At 40.7% G+C, this 26,964-nt stretch overlaps 2 protein-coding genes and 1 pseudogene across 2 annotated transcripts in view; 1 reads left to right on the top strand and 2 right to left on the bottom strand.

The window, feature by feature from the left end:
- The window catches only part of TRMT2B (tRNA methyltransferase 2 homolog B), a 114,570-nt gene that overhangs the window by 74,061 nt on the left and 13,545 nt on the right, over positions 1-26,964 (top strand). Inside the window, 1 exon segment of the mRNA XM_055338062.1 lies at positions 3,988-4,253. The gene's annotated coding sequence lies outside the window, so the exon portion shown is untranslated.
- On the bottom strand, positions 1,101-13,713 carry ARL13A (ADP ribosylation factor like GTPase 13A). Its single transcript, XM_055338061.1, is given in 8 exon segments — positions 1,101-1,262; positions 3,429-3,483; positions 3,519-3,557; positions 4,194-4,381; positions 5,134-5,238; positions 6,489-6,736; positions 13,207-13,277; positions 13,655-13,713. Coding segments are annotated over 8 exon segments (927 nt in total).
- On the bottom strand, positions 12,222-12,499 carry LOC129517636 (small nuclear ribonucleoprotein E-like; annotated as a pseudogene).

Below are 26,964 nucleotides of genomic sequence, written 5' to 3'. Positions count from 1 at the left end.
CTCCTGATCTCTTTCTCTCTCTCTGTGTCTCTCATGAATAAATAAATCTTTAATCGAGATTAAAGCCGAAGGCAGTCGCCCAACCACTGAGCCACCCAGGCATCCCTCATATAAATAAAATGTTTAAAAAAAATATCCACAAGGTGCCTCGGGTGGGTTTTTTGGAGATAAGGCCATGTGTAATGCGTAATAGCAAGTGATGTAGACTTAGACAGTGTTCAACCCTCTAGATGGGTTTATAAGACTGATGCAAGGTTTTTATCTTCCAGAAACAATTATGGGCTAGTTGGCTTATCTTGCCAGGTGAAGCTGTATAAGGTAGAATTTAAGAGCACGAGTTATGGGGGTGCCTGGGTGGCTCAGTCCATTAGGCATCTGCCTTTTGCTTGGGTCATGATGCCAGGGTTCTGGAATCGAGTCCCACCTCAGGTTCCTTGCTAAGGGAGGGAGTCTGCTTCTCCCTCTGCCCCTCCCCCCTGCTCGTGCTCTCTCTTTCTTTCTCTCAAATAAATAAAATCTTAAAAAAAAAAAAGAGCTGGAGTTATGGAGTTGGACCTTAGTCCGAAAACCAGTTCTGCCACTTCCTAATGGGTGCCCTGGGCCAAATGATTTAACCTGTCAGTTTCTGCTTCTATAAGATGATGATAATAGTATTGACCTCATAGACTTGTGAAGGTGAAAGGCAATAGTATGTAAAGCACTTAGCCCAGCACCTGGCAAAATAGAAAGTCAGTCATCTGTATCTGCTACAACTAGTGGTGTGCTTATTTCTATCAGTGTAATTCTCCTGACTTGGCCATGGCTTCACTTCAGCACTTTTCCTGGATGTAGCTTTTCCTTTCAGCATGGAGTTTGAGAACAGCATAAACAGATCTTCCTGGCCTAATACCAGCTCTAGAGTCAGATCTGGATTCAAATCCCTGCTCTGCTTCTTACAGGGTGTGGGACCTTGGGGCAAGTTGTTGAACTCATCTGTTCCTTAGTTCCCTCACTTGGAAAATGCAGGCAGGGATACTGCCTACCCTTAAGGGTTGTTGTGAATAAGATAATGAATGTGAGGAACTGAGGCCTGTGCCTCAGGCTTGACATCCAGAAGGCACTCAAATGGTGGCTGTGGTACTGATGATGCAAGTAATAGTTGTAGTAATAGTAAATACTACCAATACTCCTCTATTCTTCTTTGCCAAGGTCATTTTCCTTCTCAAATGGATGCCACCTAACTTTTCTTGAGCCCCTCGACATGTATAAGCTTCATTTGACGGCTAGAATGTAGATGTATAGGGACAATGGGAGTCCTCAGGATTGTGATGTTAGAGTAGGTGGACTTGTAGGGGGACTTTAGAGGTGTTAGCAAATAGAAGTAAAAAACTGAGAAGTCCTGATGGTCTTAAAGATGAACCCATTTACTGAGGGAGGGATATGAGATGGTTTTGTTTTTTTTTTTTTTTTTGGACTTCCCTCCATGTTTCTCTTTAGTACTCTGTTGTTAAAAGTCTAATAAGAGAAAGAAAACAGCCAGTCACTGCAAGTGAAGCTAAGCACCGGGTTTCCTGTCCTTCCCAGATCACTCCCATTTGGGGTGGTGTTGGTCCCTACACCCAAGGGGGTGTAGACTGCACCCCTCCAGGCACCTGCCCTCTGCCTTGGCCTCGTGCTTTCTCTCAGTCTTGCTCTCCTTCCTCTCCCCTTTAAGTAATACCACAGGATCCAAAGGCTTCTTCGCAAGGGTTTTCCAGTAACATCTCTGTGTCCCAGGTCTCCGTTTTTTGTTTTTTGTTTTTTTTTGCCCTCGATTCTGAGGTTATAGAAATGAAAAATGGATTTCAATTCTGGACAGAGATTTAGGGGTAGTTTCTGGCATCTAGAAAAACACTTCCTCTGCTCTTCTACCAGATTTCTTCCATTCAGCTCTCATCCTTGCCCCTTATCCACAGAGCAGTGCCTCTCTCCTCCTCCTCCGTGTCCCTGGCCAATTCTGGGCCCCTCTGTACAGGTATAACAACCCAAATGTCTGGGGCAGCCTGAAGGGCTAGATCCCTTGGAGAGCAGAGGTCATGTAATATTAACAGTTGGGGTTCTAAGGAATGTTGAGGAGTGGCCATTAACAATGGGACTTCAAGGTCTCGCTTTTTTTTTTTCTTTTAATGCCTTTATTGCATTGGGAGAGATTGTATATGCTTATTGTAAAAACTAAGAATTTCCAAAAAAACAAAAATCCAAAGAAAGTCACCTAGGCCTTTTACTTCTCGAAATCACATAGTATCTCACCTTTAGAGAAAAACCACTGCTGATGTTTTGGTGATTTCTCTTTGGATTATTCTGTGCATGTATATGCATCACGCTGAACATGCTAGACTCTTATCTACCATTTTTTCTCACAAAAGATCAGGCCGTGAAAAACTTTCCACATCAGTAAATGTAAGTCAGCATTATCTCTTTTCATGTCTGCATAGTATTCTGTTGTATGAATGCACCATAATTTATTTCGCCATACCCCATTATTAGTCCTTCAGCTTTTTTCCAACTTGTAGCTGTTGTATACAATATTGGGTTTCCACATTTTAAAAGTTCTTCATTCACATACCCACACCCACACCCACCCACCCACACACACACACATTGAGAGCGGGAGACAGACACCCAAACTACTCACCATGAAGGTTGTACCAATTAGAAGGTTGTACTTCCACCACTGGAAATCATAACCTTTAAGATAATCTGATAGCCGTGCTAACAAAGATTTTGTGTCAGCCAGTGCCGGAGTGCTGGGGCATCATACTGAGCTACCAGATGGTAGTCCCCAAGCACTCTCCCTGTACTTCATCCGCTGCTTCTAACCACCAACCATAGCATGAGAAAAGAGTTTCAGACTTACAATAGGAATACCCTTTTATAAATTGTGAGAGAAGGGCTGTGTATCTTTTCTGACTAATCACTGGTCCAGCATTACCTTCAAAAAGATCTGGGATGAACCCTGGGTGTTATGCTATATGTTGGCAAATTGAACACCAATAAAAAATAAATTTATATATAAAAAAAAAGATCATCATCATCAGCGTTTGGAGCTGGGGGCTGCGAGTCATCACTTTGATCATAGCAAAGCTCAGTAGTATTCTGAGTTCTGTTTCCCCCAGAACATTCACCTTCCTCTATAGGTTCATCTAAAGCAAATGTTACTGATATATTCTTTTTAGGCCTTATTCTTTTTTTTAAGATTTATTTATTTATGATCCCGGGACTCCAGGATTGCGCCCTGGGCCAAAGGCAGGTGCTAAACCGCTGAGCCACCCAGGGATCCCCAAGGCCTTATTCTTAAACCTTCTTTCTGGACAGCAAGATGGAGGGGAAAAACAAAAAGTCAGTTGGTGCTTTGACAGTTCAGGCAGGGATTGGTCCCTGGGGACAGTAACATTTAAAGAGCCACTTACCTGTAGAATTGGCTTTAGGGGCCTAGCTTCCACTGAGCATTGTCCTAGGTGCTGCCTTTTTTCTTTTTTTTTTTTTTTTTTTTTTGGTGCTGTCTTTTTTCTTTGGACATTCCCATCCTGGTAGCAAAGCTGAGGAAGAGAGGAAAGAAGCAGCAATAGTGAAAATAGGCACACGTGAGATTCTTTAATTGAATGTAGCTATTACCCCATCCCTGCCATATGCTTTTGGACATTGAAAAGGACAACAGAGCAAGAGGACATCTAGGTCTTTTATTCCTCAAAATCTTAACTCCTGTTTTATTTTTTTTCCTATTTCTTCTTCTTTTCCATATTTGTGTTCTCGTTCATCTTTCCTTATTATTAGGGGGATCAGAGAACTGAAAGAGAATGTAGGGTAGCTTTAAGACTTTTGGCCGCAGAATGTTTTCAATAAGCTTCTTAAGGGGCTCATGTTCCTTTTCTCCTCTGTGTGGCAAACCAGGCAACAGAAGCCCTGTTTTGGAGAAGCTCTAATACTGATAGGTTGGCTTTGCCTTTATACAATTCACCTCACTAACAGGGCCACTCAAGTTGTGCTGAAGGGAGAGTATAGTTAACAATGTTGGAATGTTCGTGGTCATCGTCTTAGCCTCATTTGGACCAACTGATCTTGAGACACTTGCTCAGCACTGCGCAGAATCGATACGCCACCCAGACCTCCCTGCATATGCTGAAGATTGACTCCTGCATCTCTTACCAGCACACCTAACAGAGGCAGCTCAGTACCTGTCTGATGAGCATCTTTCCCCAGAGCCTCTGGTGCCCTTGGAGGTTGGAATGCTTGAGGTGAGTGGCTGTTGGCAAGTACACAGCTCTTCATATTTATCCCCAATGGCAGCTAATAGCCAGCGCAGCCCTTCAATTATGGGCTGATGGTTCCTTCTTTGGAGGTTTTTGATGGCTGAACAGGGTTCCTATGACAAAAAGGGAAGAATAGCTTCTTTTTTTTTAAGATTTTACCTATTTATTCATGAGAGAGAGACAGAGAGAGAGAGACAGAGAGAGAGGCAGAGACACAGACACGGGCAGAGGGAGAAGCAGGCTCCATGCAGGGAGCCCAACATGGGACTTGATCCTGGGTCTCCAGGATCACACCCTGGACTGAAGGCAGTGCTAAGCCACTGAGCCACCCGGGCTGGCCAGAAGAATAGCTTCTAACCCAAGGGACTGGGACCCCTGAGTCCCAAAGTCCCAATTATTCTCAGCCAAGAGCAGAGGTACACTTAAACTCTGCTATGCCCAGAGAGGCTCTAAGACTTCCTAGGAGACACTCAGCACTCATTCCTGAGAAGGTACATGAAAGACAGAAGTTAAGGTCCTTTAATAAAGTGATTGTGGTGTAATGTCCTGGATGTGTGACCTTGGGCAAGTCACCCATAGTCTCTGAGCCGTAGCTTTCTTATCCATAAAATGAAGATATGAGACTTCTAACTGTACAGAGCTATTTTGAAGGCCTAATAAGAAAGAAGATGTGAAAGTGTTATAAAAATGTTTTATTTATTTGTCAGTGTTGAGTCAGAAATCATCACTGTAGATGTTGCCGTGGGGGAGAGGCTTTGCCTGAGACTCAGCAGATGGGGCTGATTATGGAATAGGCCAAGGGATGCATCAGCTGAGCTCGAGAGGGTGAGGGTGAGGCAGGGAAGGAAGGGGGGTTGATACTTACCACTTGGCACAGGGACTTGTTCTCATTCACTAGCCTTTTTAGGAGTAGATACTCAATAGTATCACAAGGTAGGAGGGCGTCCTTCTTGTTTGTTTGCCAGGCTAGAGCAAGGCATTGGAGAGAGGGAGGGAAGAGAAGAGGAAGAGTGTAACAGAAATAGAGACCAAGGGTAAGCAAAGAAGGGAAAGAGGAGAAGAACCAGTTCTAGTACAACTACTACATATCCAGGAACTAGCTTTAAAAACATAAGCAATGGGATGAGGCAAAGATTCTTTTGGCTAACTCTCAGTGGAGGAAAGAAGAGCACAGATAAATTGAATTCAAGATAATCCCAAGGCCTTGTTTCTCATTTCCTCTACACTATGCCGCCAAACCTGAATTAGAATTGCTAACCGAGGGTTTAGCTAAGCCTGGGTGGCTCAGTTGGTTAAGCATCTGCCTTCAGTCTTGGGTCCTGATCCCAGCCCAAGCCCTGTGTGTTGGGCTTCCTGCTCAGTGGCAAGTCTGCTTCTCCTTCTCCCCCTGCTTGTGCTCTCTCTCTCTCTCTGTTAAATAAATAAACTCTTTTTTAAAAAAAGAAAGAATTGCTAACCAGGATATGAACAGATTTGAAGGTTTTACACACTCTCTGAACCTCTGTTCATGCAGGAGTTGGAAGTACTAATGAGGAATGAAAAAAAAGCAAAAAGGGAGTAGGGGAAGGGTGAGGGTTGATGGGCCACCAGAACTATCACCAGAACTATTACCCTGGAATGAATGCTAGTTACATAACTCTGGGGTAGTTGGCCAAAGGAGGAGTCCATTAACATCAATTATACAAAATAGGGGTTGTTTTCTGCCACTTTTTCAGGATCAGAGACTGAAGGCAGAAAAGAAGGAAATTCAGGAAGGCAGTTTTCAGGAAGAGTTGAGGGAAGGGGGTTAAAGATCCAGATATTACTCTCCATTTCCCTTTGATGCTTGCCTTCAGAATTACCTTTCTTATGTATGTATGTATGTATTTATTCATGAGAGACACGGAGAGAGAGGCAGTGTCATAGGCAGAGGGAGAAGAAGGCTCCCTGTGGGGACCTTGATACGGGACTTGATCCCAGGACCCTAAAGGCAGACGCTCAAACACTGAGCCACCCAGGTGCTCCCAGAATTACCTTCCTACAGTTAGGTAACATATTCTCCCATGACAGTATGTGGTAGAAAGTGGCTTTTGAAAACTTACCCCAGAGGACTGGCCCCCTTTCCCTTACTGAGCTGAAGGGAAGAGGAGGTCAAGCAGGGTGTGACAAAGGGACCACCCTTCCTCTGCCTACTTCTCAGGGTACATGAGAAGGGGAAATTGGGCACAAAAGCAAGTCTGACAATAGGATAGGTTTCCCCACCACCCTTGTATCAGACAGTAGATGTGTCAAGATGATCTTCACTTCCTGCATGCATCCTAAGTCACTGGAATCCAGGACAAAAATAAGTCCGTGTGCCTGCGCCTAGTAGTTTGGCCAGATTTTTCGGCCCTTCATGTCTCCGTTCAGGTCATAGATGGAAACTTCATACTCATCCAGCAGTTTAGTCAATTCAGATTTGACACAATTGTCCATCCTACTGGGAAGTACTACACAGAGAAGAAAGGAGAAGCAACCACAAAGCAGAGAAATAGAATTAGACATCATAATTTGTTAAACAGAGGATCCCAGGGTGGCTCAGCTGTTTAGCGCCTGCCTTAGGCCCCAGGGCCTGATCCTGGAGACCTGGGATCGAGTCCCTCATTGGGCTCCCTGCATGGAGCCTGCTTCTCTCTCTGCCTGTGTCTCTGTCTCTGTCTCTCTCTCTCTGTCTTTCATGAATGAATAAATAAATAAAATCTTTAAAAAAGAAAAAAAATTTGCTAAACAATAACTGTAGATTAAACAATAGTTAGATGTAAGAATTTGTTAAACAATTTGTTTAACATTTCAAGGCTTGACCAGAGCTTGCCCTGAGGAAACCAAATGAGGCATCTTGCCATCATGCTCATAGTCACAGATTCATCTTCCTAAACCAGCACTTTGTCATTGCTACCTTTTCCTGGCTTAGTAACCTTCAGTGAGTGCCCACTGCTCCCAGGATAGAATACTGATGCCTTTGCCTTCTAACCTGCCAGACCTGACTGGTGTCTACAGTGCTTCTGGTACACACCCAGTTTCTTCCTCCCTCTGCTCCTTGGCTCATGATCCTCCCACTCCACAAGAATGCCATGCTCTGTATTGCCCTAGGCCTTCACAAGATGCTATTACCACTGCTTAGGACACTCTTCCACCACTCTTTGGTGGAAACTTTTGGCTTTTAAAAAATAGATCAATTTAGATCTTGTTTCCACTAGAAAGCTTACCACTCACAGCACATATAAGTGCTATGAAATCTATGATTTTGTTATCTGAGCCAGAAACTACATCAGGACAGGAACCCTTTCAGTTTTATTCATCATGATATTCATGATGCTGAGCACAGAAAGTGGTACATAGCTGGCACAACAGATGAATATTTGTTGAATGAATTCTGATGAATGAATGAATGAATGAACAAGAGGCCCTTCTCTCCCACCGATTCTTCAAGGCCCAGCTCAAATAGCAATTTCTTTAGGAAGCCTCTCTGACCTGTCCGGTTCTCATTTCTCTCTTTTTGAGCATGTGGTTATTGAACTGGGTCTTTTTTTTTTTTTACACTTTATTTTTTTTATTTTTTTTTAATAAATTAATTTTTATTGGTGTTCAATTTACCAACATACAGAATAACACCCAGTGCTCATCCCGTCAAGTGTCCCCCTCCGTGCCTGTCACCCATTCACCCCCACCCCCCGCCCTCCTCCCCTTCCACCACCCCTAGTTCATTTCCCAGAGTTAGAAGTCTTTATGTTCTGTCTCCCTTTCTGATATTTCTCACACATTTCTTCTCCCTTCCCTTATATTCCCCTTCACTATTATTCATATTCCCCAAATGAATGAGAACATACACTGTTTGTCCTTCTCCGATTGACTTACTATTGAACTGGGTCTTAACCTTATTTTGTGCGTGTCCTGTCTTCCCAACTAAAATATAAGTTGTCAGGGAGGGGCTCTGCATTACCTTACATATAGTAGGTGTTCAACAAACGTTTGTGGTACATATTATTGTAGACGAAAATATGAAGTCCTCTTCCTCATATCTCCTCCAAGAAACCATTAGAAACTCAGATACATTTACTGTTTCAAGGCTATGGCCAGAGCATAGAATCCCATAGGGCATTCCATACCTCTTTCAGCTCCCATAGAAATGCAGTTCAAAATGACAGTCTTTTTTTAAAATTTTTATTTATTTATGATAGTCACACACACACACAGAGAGAGAGAGAGAGAGAGAGAGAGAGAGAGGCAGAGACATAGGCAGAGGGAGAAGCAGGCTCCATGCACCAGGAGCCCGACGTGGGATTCGATCCCTGGTCTCCAGGATCGCACCCTGGGCCAAAGGCAGGTGCTAAACCGCTGCGCCACCCAGGGATCCCCAAAATGACAGTCTTATACACATTTTAGTCTTTTGAACTAACAGTCCTGGCCTGGGTCTCTCCCCATATAAGGAGTAAAATGATTTTATAGATTCTCTACACTCATACCTGGGAGTTTTAACACCAGAATCAGTAGCTTATTATTTATATATAGTCTTAGATCTACCTATGACATTTTCCATGGGATTGCCAGAATGAGTCATTTAGCTGAGAAGTTAGTAAGAAACTTGAAAGCTTTACATGTATGTATGTGTGTGTGTGTATATATGCATATGTGTGTATCTTATTACACTCTAATGTGATCTTATAACTTGTGTTTTCATGTTACTCAGTGATCTTAATTATAGTTTTCAGATTGCATAGTTTTCAGTCACAACTTTGGTGTGATATTTGCTATGTCTATTAGACGACTTAAAAATAGTGAGCGAATAGGTTGAAACTCTAAAGGTAATTTTTAAATCTTGTTTCCTGCATCCAGGCAAGCTTTATATCATCTTTTCCCTGTCAGAGCAAAACATTTTCCCTAGTTTTTTTCTTTCTACTTGAAACTTCAGCAGTTCTTTCAATAGTGCAATCTAATGTTGGTGAACCATAGAAGCCATGAGAAGTTGTTTCCTGATTATTTACATTTCTTTTATTTCTGCTATTAATTTATAAACTCCCTGAGGACAGGTACTGAGTCCAATTTATCTCTCTGTCCCTAGCAGAGTGTTTCATAAAGCACAGTCTGGGGACTCTCTGCTTCAGAGGTACAAGGAGGTGATTGTTAAGTTCTACTTTATACCAAATGAATAAGAACCTCTATGTTTGGGACCCAAGCATTCATATGTTTAACAAACCCCTATAATTAAGAAAATCCCCAGTTAATTTTCCTGCACTTTAAAGCTTGAGACCCATTGCCTTAGAGAGCAGTGAAACTCAAGCCTATTGTGTCTCAGCATCATCTGGTGCACTTGTTAAGATTTTGAATCTGTGGGGCACCCAGACCATAGTATCTGAACCCCCAGGCACCTGCGTCAGTAGGCGTGAAATCTCCTCAGCTGATTTTGAGTTTTGGCTCTCAGTACTCATGATGCTCCTGGATCATTGTGGAGCATTTAAAACCTATGATGCTAGGCCTCATTCTTTGAAGGTTTGATGCCATACATCTGGGGTGGGACTTAAGCATTTTTTTTAAAGCTCTCCAGGTAACTGAAATGTATAGCCAGATTTGAGAAGCACTGCTCTAAATGCCCTGCTTGTGTTCATGCTTGGGTTTCTTGCCCCCATGTGACCATGCCAGACAAAACAGTTAGAGTGAATGGTGTCATTGATAATAATGGTTTATTTTAAATGTCCCAAAATATTTTATAGTTGGCATCTTCAAGTGTTCACACAAATTACAACTTGTAGATTGGAATTTCCTTCCTAGGCTATTATCTGTTCTTGGTAATCATAAACATTTGCAAGAGCAGGGGAGGCAAGCTATTGCATTTTGGGTACAGAGCAACCTGCATGGATAAAGATGGCCTGAGACATTCTTTAGAAAGTGACATCAAGGGTGCCTGGGTAGCTAAGTCAGTTAAGTAATTGCCTTCGGCTCAGATCATGATCCCAGGGTCTTGGGATCAAGTCCCACATCAGACTGCCTGCTCAGCAGGGAGTCGGCTTCTCCCTCTGCCCTTCCCCCTGCTCATGATCTCTCTCTCTCTCTAAGTAAATAAATTAATTTTTTTAAAAAAGAATGTGATATCAGTGGCACTTTGCTTCTTGACCACTAAAAACTGGAATATTACTCAGCCATTAGAAACGACAAATACCCACCATTTGCTTCAACATGGATGGAACTGGAGGGTATTATGCTGAGTGAAATGAGTCAATCAGAGAAGGACAAACATTATATGTTCTCATTCATTTGGGGAATATAAATAATAGTGAAAGGGAATAGAAGGGAAGGGAGAAGAAATGGGTAGGAAATATCAGAAAGGGAGACAGAACATAAAGACTCCTAACTCTGGGAAACGAACTAGGGGTGGTGGAAGGGGAGGAGGGCGGGGGGTGGGGGTGAATGTGTGATGGGCACTGAGGGGGGCACTTGACGGGATGAGCACTGGGTGTTATTCTGTATGTTGGCAAATTGAACACCAATAAAAAATAAATTTATTATTAAAAAATAAAATAAAAGTGAAAAGCTAAAAAAGACAAAAACTATTCTTTGAATAAAGTCACAATTATAAACCTATTGGTTTATGAATCAGCTCCAAGTTAGTCACCAAGCACAAGGCAAGTTATACAGTAACACATTAAATAGAGTACAGGTTCTTTCCTCTAGGAATTAGAATGAAAAGCAGGCATTGTTCTCACAGACAGAATAGCACATGGCTAATTGCAAATGAATGCTTCCCAAAACTGGCTGGCCATCAGAAACACCTGGGGAGTTTTTAAAAGCTAGATTCCCAGGCCCCACCAGAGTGGATGAGAATCTAGGGGAGGGGCTGAGTTGGGGCTCTAATAATTATCCTCACTTTTATCAGTAATCTTGTGATTTATCTCGGCTCCTTGATTTTTCCTGCTCCTCCTTACCTTTTTACCGTTTCTGCCTATCAGAGAACTGAGAGAGGCAGGGAGTCAAGTTTGCTGCCTATAAAGGGAAATGACAGGGGATGGAGCACTTGTAAAACGGCAGTATGTTGTCAGAGGAGAATGGGGAAGAACATTCATCCCACAAATATTTATTGAGTACCTGCCTGAGGGTACTAGAAGTACAGAGACTAAAGATACAGAGCTGAAAAGATCTATTACTTCTCAAGGGGCTCACAGTCTAGGGGATGGACTTGCTATTGTACAGTGATGTTGTGATAAGTGCAAGGTAGAGGGAGGCAGAGAATTGAGTGGGAGCTGACGAAGGAGGTGCTGGGCATTAGGGGTGGCCCGGGTAGAGCTGGGGTCAAGCTTAGGCTTGTGTCTCAGCGCATTTGATTAAGCAATTAGGTAATGAAGTGGATGAAATGCTAGGCAGTGAGACAGCATGTACAGAGTGTGGGCATGTGAACCAGAATGGTATGATCACAGAGAAATGGCAAATAGTTAGTTTTGGCTTTAATCGGGGCATATGCAGAGAGCATGGGCAAAGGAAGCTGGAGGCGAAGTCAAGGACCAAATTGTGGAGGACCTTGTATGCTGCTAAGGAATTTAAATTTTGTTTTGATGATAATGAGGAGACTTTGGTGTTGAGCAGGGAAGCTCCATGATCAGATTTTTGGATTAGATCCTTCAGACAACTGTGTGGATTGAATACAGGATGAGGTGGTGGGGGGGGTGGACAAATAGAGATCCCAAGATCAGCCAGCAGGCAGTCACTGTAGTTCAAGGAAATTGATACAGGTTTCAGGTAAACAACTAGCCTAGGAGTCAGGTTAGCCCTTTCCTGTACTTTTCTTTTCTTTTTTTTTTCATAAAAATAATCCCCCAGCATTTATTGTCCTCTGGTAATAATATAGAGGTAATCAAAACAATACAAACAAGGGTTTTAGAACTATATTCCCAAACAAAGGACATCTAACAAAACAAACTACATGGCCTTCTCAAGAACTTCTCACTTCTAGTTGGAGACACTTTGGAGCAGGGTAATATTATCTCCTTTTAGCATGATTCAACCCAGTTGTTTTTTTGACTTTGTTTTAGAATGAACCTCTTCGGTATCATCTAATACAAGGTTCATGTACTCATCAAAACCAATGACACAGCCCTCTATCCGCATGTTTACTTGCTCATAAAGCCACACCTGAATCTGAGATCTATTTTGCAAGTATCTGAAGATGAGGTTGATGGGCGAACCATCACCTTCTGCACTTTTTGGCCCTGACCACAGTACGCCATGGTGGAAGCTGACATGGACCACACTTCCTGTACTTTTCTGGGGCCCCAGGTTATGTAAAGCTCAGCCACATCATCATACCCCTTCTTTTATTTTATAAATGTCAATGGCATCGTATGCTGGGCTCCCCGATTGGCTGGCCAGCAGTCAAATGGGTTTTCACAACTAGAATAGTAGCTCCCTGAGATTCTGCGTGACTATTGCTTGAAATGTCAAGGTATTGAACTGGAGATCTGGTATTAGGCTTGCATGTCTCTGAACTGACAACATTTCTCAAGCTCCAACCCTCTATATTAACTGTCACAAAGAGTTTCATGTTATTAAACTTCTTCATTATCCCATACTTGTCTCTCTTATCTAGACCAAATTCCACTTTGAGTTCTGAAACCAGACACTGTTCAAACATGCTATCCTTTATAATTGACTGCAGTACTTTACATAGTTTGAGCTTATTCATACTGACACTATGAGAGGACCTTCAATTGGGATAACTTGTAAAGGGAGAGGTGACAACCATTACATAAACTGGCTGCTAATGCCCAAGGAGAGGTGTGTGTGTGTGTGTGTGTGTGTGTGTGTGTGTTAGGAAGTGTTTATCCTCAAAAGAGGGAACCTGTGGGCCATGAAGTAGGCTAGGAAGGAATGATTATTTCATTGGTCCCTGGGGCCCATAGGAGACCTAGCCCTAATGTTCTTAATAATCCCTTACATCTTTGGAAAGCCTCCACAAGAACTGTTTTGCCTGAGTTGTCCAATCCAATGATGATGGTGGTCACATTCCTGGAAATAGAAAAGAAAAATGAGCTGAAGCCTTAAAAAGCACTGCTAGTTCTGAGGATAAAGAATTCTACTCTTTGTTCATGTTGAGGCTCTGCATGCAGTAGTCCCAATGCATATACCATAAAAAGCATAGCCAAGGTGGTAGAAAGCGGTATGGGAACCCCCTCCTAAAGCCTGCAAGAATGCATTTTTTCCCCTCATTTGCTTGCCTTGGAGAATTGGCCCTCCTCTCCCAACCTCGCCTCCAATCTTGGCAGATATTGCTTAATCACTTTCCCTCACAATGTAGATCATGAAGATTCCCCCTTTCAAGGACTTTGGGTGGAGGCATCAGAGGAAATGGTGGAATAGATCTAGGGAAATAACTGCAATATTACCTTCATGTCTCTTCAGTTGTCTTTAGCCGAGACCAGCTGGAAGTCAGCAGCTGGAACATTTTTCAGCTTGGTTCTTTAATATTAGGGGAAACAGATACATGAAAACTCAGCCCCATTGTTAGCACTGAACCTAAGTCACCTTAGGACTACACAGGTGGTGATAAACAAGGTCTGAAGTCAGAAGTCCATAACTTCATTGTATCCGATCTTGTCTATAAATGTTACAGATGGAAAGACTGGTTATTCTTAACTCCACTGGAAGATACCTGCAAAGTAGGGGGATTTCTTATTAAAGCAACCCACCATGGGCATAACATCAGGTGTGGCCTGTCCCTTCAGCCATAGTTCATCCCATCATAGGAATATCTTCATTCACTCCTGGGTGGGAGTGGGGTGTGCAGCAATGCCTTGGAGAAGAACCAGATTAGATTTCAAGAAGAACCTATTGGGGGACCTATTGTAAGTAACAGCTGTCCATTAGGCTTGGTTCTCATTGCTTCTGCTTCAAAAATGTGAGAATTGGTGACCCAATGGCTTAGATTTTCATACAATTTCTAGAGCTGTAAGGGACCTTAGAGATCACCTAGTCTAATAAAGTTCAAACATCAATCCAGGTGCCCCACTCTCAAAGACTGTAGGGAGCTGCATAAGCTCCCTGGGTGATTTCAAAGTGTGGCTGTGTTTGGAAGTGATCACCTAAGTAAAAAGGGCAATTTAGACAATCACTTCAAGGTTTATCCATGTTGGAGCATATATTTGTATTTTGTTCCTTTTTCTGGTTGGATAATATTCCATTGTGTGGATATACCAACATTTGTTTATCCATTCATCAGTTGATGGACATTTCGATTGTTTCTACTTTTTGGTTCATATGAATAATGCTGTTATAAACATTTGCATCCAAGTTTCTAGACATGTGTTTTCAGTTTTCTTGGATATATACCTAGGAGTGTAATTGCTGGGTCGCATGATAACTATGTTTAACCTTTTGAGGAAGTGCCAGATTGTTTTCCATAGTGGCTACAACATTTTACACTCATACCAGCAGTACAGGAGGGTTCTTCCAATTTCTCCGCATCCTCACCAACACTTGTTGTCTTTTTGTTTATAGCTGTCCTAGTGGTTGGGAAGTGGTATCTAATTGTGGTTTTAATTTACATTTTCCTAATGACTAATTCTATTGGAGCCTGGAGCTGGGGGAAGTTCTGATTGGGTTAGCAAAGTACTGCAGCTGATACTTCAGATGGACTTTGCCTAGCTACCTAATGAACACAGTGCGTGTCCAGCTTATCAAATAGAGACAGTTCATAGCATTACTTAGAGTTCAGTTTATTCCCTAGGAAAATCATTTGGCTCTCCATGAGGACCTCCTGGAGAATGGCTATGACTTTTGCTCAATGAAAGGGAAAACTTACATATGGACAGTGATCAAATCCAGCCTTATTCCTGCTTTGCTCCTGAGGCTGATAAGACCTGGAGCCTGAAACACCAGAGCCCAATTGTCTGGGTTTTATGATAGCCATCTCCCTTTGAGATGAGGCCAGTAACAGCTTCATGTCCATTTCCTGATAATTGGCAGAGCTTCCTAGCTTGATATCAGTCTCTCTGTATTTGTTAGTGCCACCAAGAAGAGTCAAACTGACATCACACAAGTTTTTCCTCAAGAACTCACTCTAAAGATGGATAAATAGGTTAACTGAGGAGGAAAACAATTGGACTAGGGGTTACTGGTCCCTTCTTTCATATCCAGTGTCTCTCATAGGTATCCTGGGATGAAATCATCTAAACTAGACCTTCAGATCTCTTTTCTATAAAATGAAGATAATGATATATTTTGCTTACCTTGAGGTGGTTATTATTTATCTAATTGGAAGTTGGTTCTTTTTGGATGAAAGACATAAGATGTGTAGAGTAATAGGAAGGTGTATTGAGCTTTCTAGCCTTCTTGCCAGATTAGTACAGATCAGTTGCCTACTTGTGAAGGGTATGGTAGTGGCCTAACAATGGCTTCAAGGTTCTGCCATATTTATGGCAATTACTGCCTGGTTCATAGCAACCAAACCCACATCTTCCTACCTTGTATGATTACAACTAATTATTAAATTTTAGTCATCATAGTTTTTTTAGTTTACAAAGTATTTATATATGTTATACAAAGTATTAATTGTTTTATACAAAGTATATATTTATTTATATAGAACTTAGTATGTACCAGCACTCATTTAAGCACATTATACATATTAACTAATTTAATCCCTGTTACAACATTGACAGAAATCAAGGGCTGTCATTCCTACTTTTTGGAGAGGAGGTTCACAAAGAGGTTAAGTAATTTTCCCAGGGTTACCCAGCTAGGAAATGATGAAGCCAGAATTCAAACTCAAGTGTTCTAGCTTCAGAGCCTGTACAGAAGGTTAAGATTCTCACAGGTGGTTTGAATGGGGATCTCAGGTACCAAAGAAACTGCCTCTGCTCTGGGTCTCTCTCTCTCTTCTGGCCAAACTGTATTTTTCTTAATCTTTTTTTAGTGAACTTTTTAAAAATAAACTTCATTTTTTAAGGATGGTTTTAGTTAAGCAGAAAAATCACAAAGATACTACAGAGATTTCCCAAATACCCTACACCCAGTTTCCCCTAGTCTGAGCATCTTGTGCTAGTATGGTGTACTTTTTTTTACAATTAGTGAACCAATATTCTTTAATGTCCTTTTTCTATTTCAAGACCCCATCTAGAATACCACAGTACATTTAGTTGTTAAGTCTTAGGCTCCTCTTGGCTGTGATAGTTGTTCAGATTTTGTTTTCGATGACCAAAACAGGAGTATTGGTCAGGTTTTTTGTTGAATGCTCTTCACTTGGTGTTCGTCTGATATTTTTCTCATGAGTAAACTAGAGTTATGAATTCTTGGGAGGAAAACCACACAGGCAAAGGCCTTTCTCATCACATCATATCATGAGCCCATGCTATCAACATGATAATTGTTGATGATGTTGACTTTGATCACCTAGCTGAGGTGGTGTTTGTCCAGTCTCTACAATGTGAAGTAACTCTATTCTCCCCTTTCCATACTTGATTCTTTGGAAGAAAGTCACTATGTGCAGCCCACACTTAGGGAATGGGGAGCTATACTCTACTTCCTTGAAAGTGGAGTATCAGCATAAATTATTTGGGATTCTTCTGTATGGGAAGTTTGTCTATTTTCACCTATTTGTTTATTAAATCATTTATTAATGCAGTATGGACTCATGGGTATTTATTTTATACTTTGAATTATATTCCAATACTACCTTTTTTTTGCTCAAATTGTTCCAACTTTGGCACTGGGAATTCTTTCAATACACTCCCATATCCTTCTGACATACCTCCATCATTGTGTTTTTGTTTGTTTATTTGTTTCTTTCTTTTTGAGCACTTCTTTACTTTCTGGCACTATAAGATGCTTTCAGGCTCCTCTGTATTCCTTGCCCTACACATAGAATCAGCCATTTCTTCAAGGAGTCCTGGATCCTTTCATTAGGGAATGGTCTTAGAAATCCAGATCTGGGTAGTAGATGTGCTCATTGCTACTGAAGTGTCATTGCTTCTAGGCCCTCTCAGGTGACAGAGCAAGGAAATGTATACTAACTTGTGTATATACCTATAAATATTTAAGTGATAGTGTTTATGTAAATTGAACTAAATGTGAGATCATACTGATGTTTTCAACTCTAACCCATCACCATGTAGATCACTCCAGCCTTCTCCCTCCCCAGCTTCTATCATACATGATCTATATACTTGATTGTTCATTCCAGTATACATATATAGCAGTATTAGAATCATTAACTCCTATCCATGGGGAACAACTTGATCAGCTAGACTATAGTGCTGTGTGCACTTCCTTTTGCTTTTGCTGTTACAGATTCCACTTATTCCACCAACTAACAAAGTTACTTGGGTCAGTACTTATCCTACATGTATCAACTTGACTGGGCCATGCAGTGCCCAGACATTTGGCCAAACATTATTCTGGGTGTATCGGAGACAGTATTTTTGGATGAGATTAACATTTAAATGAGTAAAGCAAATTGTGTTCCTTAATATGTAGACCTCACCCAATCAGTTGAAGGCCTAAATAGAACAAAAAGTAACCACTATCATGACTTTTTTAGGAGTCACTTCCTTGTGTTTCTTTATGGTTTCTGTCACCTAAGTGTGTATCCCTAAACACAATAGTTTATTTTTTTGAGATTTTTTTTTTAGTGGTTTCCAGGAACACCCTAAATTTATGACAGTCAAGTTTAATAAAGATTTATTTATTTATTTTTAGAGAAAGATATAGAGAGGGCGTGAGCGGGGGCGGGGGCAGAGGAAGAAGGAGAGAATCCACAAGCAGACTCCTTGCGGAGCCTGGAACCCAATTTAGGCCCATCCCAGGACCCTGAGATTATGACCTGAGCTGAAACCAAGACACTTAACTGACTGAGCCATCCAGGCACCCCTGACAATCTAGTTTAAATTGATGACTAGGATGCCTGGGTGATTTAGTGGTTGAGCGTCTGCCTTCGGCTCAGGGCATGATCCCAGGTCCAGAGATTGAGTCTCACATCGGGTTCCCTGTGAGGAACCTGCTTCTCCCTCTATGTCTCTGCCTCTCTCTCTGTGTCTCTCATGAATAAATAAAGTTTAAAAAACTTGTTAAATTGATAACCAACTTAGCTTCAATAGCATCCAATTATTTTGCTCCTTTGCAACTCCACCCAGCTTTGTTGTTACAACTTAAATTTTATATATTATGTGCCCAATAATACAAACTTAAAATTATTATTATTTTTAAGATTTTATTTATTTATTGTATTGTGCTCCCAGCATAAGCAGGGGGAGCAGCAGGCAGAAGGAGAGGGAGAAGCAGACTCCCCATTGAGCAAGGAGATTGATGCGGGACTTGATATCATGACCTGAGCCGAAGACAGACACTTAACTGATGGAGCCACTCAGGTCCCCCTAATTTAAAATTATATTTATGCATTTATCTTTTTTTTAAAGATTGTGTTTATTTATTCATGAGAGACATAGAGAGAGAGAGGCAGAGACATAGGCAGAGGGAGAAGTAGGCTCCCTGTGGGGAGCCCAATGTGGGACTCGATCTTAGGCCCCTGGGACCATGACCTGACCCAAAGGCAGATGTTCAGCCACTGAGCCACCTAGGTGCCCTATCTGGGAATGTCTTAATTATTCCAATTTTGAAGGACAGCTATGTCAGTTACAGAATTCTTGGTTAACGGTTTTTTTCTTTCAGCACTTTATTAATTATTATTATTATTTTTTAGAGAGCAAGCAAGCATGGAGGTAGGAGGTGAAGGGGGCAGAGGGAGAGTGAGAGAAAGAATCCCAACCAGGCTCCATTCCATGGAGTCCAACACAGGGCTTGATCTCACCACCTTGAGATCATGACCAGATAATTGACTAAGTCATCCAGGTGCCCCTCTTTCAGCACTTTAAATATATCATTTCGCTGACTTCTGCTCTGCAATATCTCCAGTGAGAAATTACCTAATAATCTTGAGAATCCTTTGTATGTGTGTGTCACTGCTTTCTTGCTGCTTTTAAGATTCTCTCTTTGCCTTTGGATTTCAACAGTTTGACACATTATGGAACTCATTATGTCTCAGTGTGGATTTTTTTTTAAGAAATCTTTATTTTTTTAAAGATTTTATTTATTTATTCATGAGAGAGAGAGAGAGAGAGAGAGAGAGAGAGAGAGAGAGAGGCAGAGACACAGGCAGAGGGAGAAGCAGGCTTCATTCAGGGAGCCTGATGTGGGACTCGATCCCAGGTCTCCAGGATCATGCCCTAGGCTGAAGGCAGCACTAAACTGCTGAGCCACCCAGGCTGCCCTCTCGTGTGGATCTTTTTGAGTATCATATTTGGAGCTCATTGGGATTCTTGAATGTGTAGATTTGTGTCTTTTCATCAAATTTGGGAAATTTAAGCCACTATTCCCTCAAATTCTTTCTCTCTCTTCTCCTTCTGGGACTTCTATAATGTGTATGTTGGTCCAGTTGATGGTGTCCCACAGATCTCTTAAGCTCTGTTCACCATTCTTCATTCCTATTTTCTACTCCTCAGACTTCATAATTTTGATGGTTGTGTTTTCAAGTTCATTGATTCTGTCTCCTGCTTCCTCAAATTGGCTATTTTTTTTAATTTTTAATTTTTTATTTATTTATGATAGTCACACACACACAGAGAGAGAGAGAGGCAGAGACACAGGCAGAGGGAGAAGCAAAGCAGGCTCCATGCACCGGGAGCCCGATGCGGGACTCGATCCCGGGTCTCCAGGATCGTACCCTGGGCTAAAGGCAGGCACCAAACCGCTGCGCCACCCAGGGATCCCTCAAATTGGCTATTGAATCCTTCTAGTAAATTTTTATTTTAGCTATTGTGCTTTTCAGCTGTAGAATTTCTACGGTTCTATTTAGAATTTGTCTTTTTATTAATATTCTCATTCTGTTCACATATCATTTTCCAGATGTCCTTCAGTTCTTTGTCCATGATTTGTTTTCTCTCTCTGAGCATATTTAAGATAATTAATTTAAGGGGCACCTGGGTAGCTCAGTGGTTGAGCCTGTGGCTTTGGCTCAGGTTGTGATCCTGGGGTCCTGAGATCGAGTTCCCTGCAGGGAGCCTGCTTCTCCCTCTGCCTATGTCTCTGCCTCTCTCTCTGTGTCTCTCATGAAAAAATAAATACAATCTTTTTTTAAAAAAAGATAGCTAATTTAAAATCTTTGTCTAATGAGTCTCATATCTGGGTTTTCTCAGGGATGGTTTCTATCAGTTCACTTTTTTTTCTGTGAATGAATTATACTTTCCTGTTTGTATGCCTTATGGTTTTTAAATTGAAAACTAGACATTTATTTTTTTTTATTTTTTTTTAACTTTTTAATTTTTTTTTAAATTTTTTTTAAATTTTTATTTATTTATGATAGTCACAGAGAGAGAGAGAGGGAGGCAGAGACACAGGCAGAGGGAGAAGCAGGCTCCATGCACCGGGAGCCGGACGTGGGATTCGATCCCGGGTCTCCAGGATCGCGCCCTGGGCCAAAGGCAGGCGCCAAACCGCTGCGCCACCCAGGGATCCCGAAAACTAGACATTTAAATATAATGTGATAACTCTGGAAATCAGATTTCCCCTTCCCCCAGAGTTCTGTTTTTTATTGTTGAGGGCTATGTTCATCTGTTTGTCTAATGATATTTCCAAACCATTTTTGCAAAAACTATATTATGTGTTATTTGTTGTCATGGAAGTCTTGGTTTTTTAGCTTGTATTCACCTAGTTTTGAAGACATTTCTTTGAATATCAAGAACTAAAACAAAAGAAAAAACTCCCCACGTCTTCTAGTCTTTGCAGATTGGCTCTGTGTTGGGGGACTCCTTCAATTTGTATCTGGGCTGTTTACACCCTCTACCTTAGCCTTCACTTCCTATTTGTACTGAATCTAGATATCAGTCAGGGGAGCAAGCCTAGGGTCTTCTCAGGTCTTTTCTAAGTATATGTATTGCCCTGGGTATGCATGTAGCTTTCTAAATTCCCCAATATACACAGGCACTTTTGAATGCTCTAATTTCCCAAAGGAACTTTCTTCCTGGCTTTTCCTCCCAGGATTTAGGTCATATATTGATGGTATGGCTTAAGATAATCTTTACCCCAGGCAGCTGCAGGATTCTGTTTGTCTTACAATATTTTTGAGCAGTACCTGTCACTTTTCTGCCCTGAATGAATTCTGATTTAGGGGAAACAAAGACTAGAACATAGTGTCACTCCTTCAGGTATCCTCCAGATGAGTTAGAACAGATCCACAGAATCATTTGTGAGTGAGGTCTGCTCCACCATCTCTGGAACCAAGGACCAGGGTCCTACACTGGGAATGTAGGCTACCATTTTCAGGACCACCACTGAGCTGCACAGGGGTGAGGCAAGGGTAGGTAAAAACACCACAAAGCTTTCCTGCCATTTTTAAGTTTTCTTTTTTTTAAAAAAAAAAAGAAATTCAGGGTTCACTTGGTTGCTTCTAAACCTTTGATTGTTTTTCAGAGTTCTGACAACACTCGTTCTGACAGTTTCTGCTTGTTTTTCTGTGTTTCTGTGGAGGGATGGGAGTTTGGAACTGCCTACTCTGCCATTAGCTGATGTCATCTCCATACACACTGTAGTATTGTCCATTTTAGAAAACTTGATATTTTAACATCTCATTTAATCTACAGATTTACTCTTCATTCCTTTCTTTTATCATTTGTTTTCTTTTAAAATTATTATATTTTAAAATAGGCTTTTGAAAAACACATCTAGGGCACCTGCGTGGCTCAGTTGGTTAAGCATCTGCCTTCAGGTCATGGTCCCAGGTCCTGGAATCAAGTCTCACATCAGGCTCCCTGCTCAGCAGGGAGTCAGCATCTCCCTCTCCCTCTCCCCCTCCTCCCAGCTCGTGCTCTCTCTCTTACTCACTCTCTCTTTCAAATAAATAAACAAAATCTTTAATATTTTTTAAAAGGTATTATTCATTTATTTGACAGACAGAGACCACAAGTAGGGGGAGTGACAGGAGAGGGAGAAGGAGAAGCAGGCTTCCTGCTGAGTAGAGAGCCCGACTCGGTGTTCAATCCCAGGACCCTGGGATCATGACCCCAGCTGAAGGCAGATGCTTAACTGACTGAGCCACAGTGGTGCCCCAGAGAAATTGACAAAATTTTTTTAAAAATTAAAAAACACATCTATCCATAGAGTTTTATTTTTTTTTAAATTTTTGTATTTATTTATGATAGTCACAGAGGGAGAGAGAGAGAGGCAGAGACACAGGCAGAGGGAGAAGCAGGCTCCATGCACCGGGAGCCCGACGTGGGATTCGATCCCGGGTCTCCAGGATCACGCCCTGGGCCAAAGGCAGGCGCCAAACCGCTGCGCCACCCAGGGATCCCTATCCATAGAGTTTTAACACACATAGATTCATGGATCCACTACCATAATCTATATATATAAAATGATTGCATCACCCCCACAATAACAATTTCCTCTTGTTATTTCTTGGCACTTATACCTCTCCCTCAACTCTCCCCCTACACACTCTTAACTTTTCACAACCAATACTCTATTCTCTGACAATTTTGTCATTTTGAGAATGTTACATAAATTGAATTGTACAGCATATGACCTTTTAGTATATGTGCTGCCAAAGTGAGCACTAGTATATGACCTTTTGAAACTAGTTTTTTTTTAAAGATTGTATTTATTCATTCATGAGAGACACAGAGAGCCAGAGACATAGGTAGAGGGAGAAGTAGGCTCCCCATGGTGAGCCTGATGTGGGACTTGATCCCAGGACCCCAGGATCACAACCTGAGCTGAAGGCAGACGCTCAACCACTGAGTCGCCAGGTGTCCCAAACTAGTTTTTTAACTTAAGCCTAATGGCTTTGAAATTCATCTAAGTTTTTGAGTGTATAAATAGTTGGTTTATTTTTACTGCTGAGTAATAATTCATTGTATGGATGTACTAACAAGTGTATTTATTTAATCCTTTGAAGGCTGTTTGGATTATTTCCAATTTTTGACAATTATGAATAGAGCTAGAATAAGTATCTATAATCAAGATTTTTTGTTTTTGCCTTTTTAACTTTTTATTTTGAAATAATTATAGTTTTACAGAAGGCGGACACTCAACCACTGAGCCACCTAGGTGCCCCAAATAATAGCTTTATTGAGACATAATTCACAAACCAGACAATTCTCACATTTAAAATCTGCAGTTCAGTGGTTATTATGTTCAAAGAATTGTGTATCCATTACTACAATCAATTTTAGAAAATTTTTGCTGCAGCCTATAAGTTTTGGCAGGTTGTATTTCCATTTGTATTTGCCTCAAGGTATCTTTTGATTTCTCCTTTGACCCATTTGTTGTTCAGTAGCATGATGTTTAATCTGCATCTATTTGTGAATTTTCCCATTTTTTCTGGTAATTGATTTCTAGTTTTATACCATTATGTTTAGAAAAGTTGTGTGATATGATTTCAATTTTCATAAATTTATTAAAACTTGTTTTGTAACCTGACATATGATACATACTGGAGAATGTTCTGTGTGCACTTGAGAAGAATCTGTATTCTGTTGCTTTTGGATGGAATGTTCTGTATGTCTGTTGAGTCCATCTGGTCTAAAGTGTTTGGACGATCTATCCATGAGTGAAACTGAGATATTAATGCCCCTATTATTGTATTGCTGTCTCTTTCTCACTTCAGGTCCAGTAATATTTGCTTTATATATTTAGCTATTCTGATGTTGGGTGCATAAATGGATTACAAAAGTTATATGCTCTTGTTGGATTGATACCCTTATCATTATGTCATGACCTTTTTGGTCTCTTATTACAGTCTTTGTCTTAAAGTCTTATTGTGTGATAAAAGTATAACTACCCCAACTTTCTTTTGGTTCCCATTTGCATGGAACATATTTTTCCATCCCTTCACTTTCTATGTCTGTGTGTCATCACATCTGAAATGAGTCTCTTGTAGGTAGCATATAGACTTTTTTCCATCCAGCCTATGTCTTTTGAGCATTTTGTCAATCTATATTTAAAGACATTATTGCCATTTTGTTCATTGTTTTCCGGTTGATTTATAGTTCCTCTATTACTTTCTTCTCTTGCTCTTTTCTTTTGTGATTTGATGGTTCTCTGTAGTGATATGCTTAGATTTCTTTTTGTTTCTCTTATATATCTTCTATAGGTTTTCACTTTGTGGTTACAATGAAGCTTATTTAAAATAACTTAGATTCATAACAATCCGTTTTAAGTTGAAAGTAACTTAAATTTGAACACATTCTAAAGCCCTACAGTTTTACTCCCCTGCAATATGTTTTTGATGTCACAATTTACATCTTTTTATCTTGTGTAACTATTAACAAGTTATTGTCATTATTTTTACTACTTTTGTCTTTTAACCTTCACATTAGCTTTATAAATGATTAACTCTCCACTTTTTCAACACTAGATTATCCTAAATTTCACTATGTATTTACCTTTACCAGTGAGATTTGTACTTTCATATGTTTTCCTATTAGTAATGAGCACCCTTTTGTTTCAGCTTAAAGAAATCCCTTTAACATTTCTTGTAAGGCTGGTCTAGTGGTGATGAACTGCTTTAGCTCTTGCTTGCCTGGAGATCTCTTCTTCAATTCTGAATAATAACTTTGCTGGGTAGAGTATTCTTGGATGAAAGTCACTTGTCTTTTCTTCCCACCCCTGGCCTTTGGTGGCCACTAATTTCCTTTCTGTCTCTATTGATTGCTATCCTAGACATTTCATATAAGTGGAACATAATCTTTTGTGATTGGCTTCTTAGTATATGTGCTGCCGAAGTGAGTACATGTGATTGGCTTCTTCACATAATATTTTGAAGATTCATCCATGTTGTAGCATGTATGAGGACTTCATTTTTTATTGCTAAATAATATTCCAATTTCCTAAATATACCACATTTTATTTATCCTTTCATCAATTGATGGACATTTGGATTGTTTTTATTTTATTTTTTATTTTTATTTTTTTAAAGATTTTATTTATTTATTCATGAGAGACACACACAGAGAGAGAGGCAGAGACACAGGCAGAGGGAGAAGCAGGCTCCCTGCGGGGAGCCGGACACGGGACTTGATCCTGGGTCTCCAGGATCACACCCTGGTCTGCAGGCGGCACTAAACTGCTGCGCCACCAGGGCTGCCCTATTTTTTCAATATTAGAAATAATGCTGTGATGGACATTTATGTACAAATTTGTATGGGGGGCTTATCTTTTTATTTCTCTTGATCATATACTTAGGTAGGGATCATATGATAACTGGGTTATATGGTAACTCCATGTTCAATTTTTTGAGGAACTGCCAGATTACTTTTAAAAGCAGCTACACTGCTTTACAATCCCACCATCAATGAATGAAGGTTCCAGTTCTGCCACATCCTTGCCAACACTTTTTTATGTCCTTCTGATGATAGCCATCCTAGTGGGTGTGAAAAGGTATCTCATTGCAGTTTTGATTTGGATTTCCCTAATGTCTAATGATGTGCATCTTTTCATGTGCTTATTGGCCATTTGTTTATCTTCTTTGGAGAGTATCTATTTATATCTTTTGTCCATTAAAGAAAAGTCGTTGTCTTTTTATTATTGAGTTGTAAGAGTTATTTATATATTCTGGATTCAAGTCCTTTATTAGATAAATAATGAGCAAAATTTTCTTCTGTCATGTGGGTTGCATTTTCACTTTCTGTTTTTTTAATGTTTTTTGTTTTTGATTTTTGCATTTTTCACTTTCTTTTTTAAGTCTTTATTTAAATTCCAGTTAACAGACAGAGTAGTACTAGTTTCAGGTGTACAACACAGTGACCCAACACTTCCATACATCACCCAGTGCTCATCATCGAAGGTGTACTCCTTTTTCTTTTTTAAGATTTTATTTATTTATTCATGAGAGACACAGAGAGGGAAAGAGGCAGAGACACAGGCAGAGGGAGAAGCAGGCTCCATGCAGGGAGCCCGATGCGGGACCCAATCCTGGGACCCCAGGATCGTGCCCTGGGCCAAAGGCAGGTGCTAAACCACTGAGCCACCCAGGGAACCCTGTACTCCTTTTTCTTAAAAGACTTTCTTTCTTTTTTTCTTTCTTTCTTTCTTTCTTCTTTCTTCTTTCTTTCTTTCTCTTCTCTTCTCTTCTCTTCTCTTCTCTTCTCTTCTCTTCTCTCTCTTCTCTTCTTTCTTCTTTCAGAGAGAAAGCATGAGCAGGGGGAGGAGCAGAAGGAGAAGCAGACTCCCTGCCAAGCAGAGAGCCCAATGTGGGCTTCATCCTGGGACTTTGGAATCATGACCTGAGCCAAAGGCAGATGCTTAACCAACTGAACCACGCAGGTGCCCCCCAAAGTACAGTCCTTAATCCCCATCACTTATTTCATTCATCCTTCCACCCACCTCCTCTCTGGTAACCATCAGTTTGTTCTCTGTATTAAGAGTCTGTTTCTTGGTTTGCGTCTCTCTTTTTATCCTCTACTCATTTGTTTTGTTTCTTAAATTCCATATATGAGTAAATTCATATGGTATTTGTCTTTCTGTGAACTTATTTCGCTTAGCATAAAACTCTCTACTTCCATCCACATTGCTGGAAATGGCAAGATTTCATCGTTCATTATGGCTGACTAATAATTTTTGTGCTTTCTTAATGGTATCCTTTGTAGCACAAATTTTTAAATTTGTCGAAGTCCAGTTTATTTGTTTTTCCTTTTGTTGCTTGTGC

This window comes from Nyctereutes procyonoides, unplaced genomic scaffold, assembly GCF_905146905.1.
Source record: "Nyctereutes procyonoides isolate TBG_1078 unplaced genomic scaffold, NYPRO_anot_genome, whole genome shotgun sequence".
In the NCBI taxonomy this organism is placed as follows: Eukaryota; Metazoa; Chordata; class Mammalia; order Carnivora; family Canidae; genus Nyctereutes; species Nyctereutes procyonoides.
Note: the sequence above shows the minus strand (reverse complement) of the source record. Positions and strands in the feature narration are given on the sequence as shown.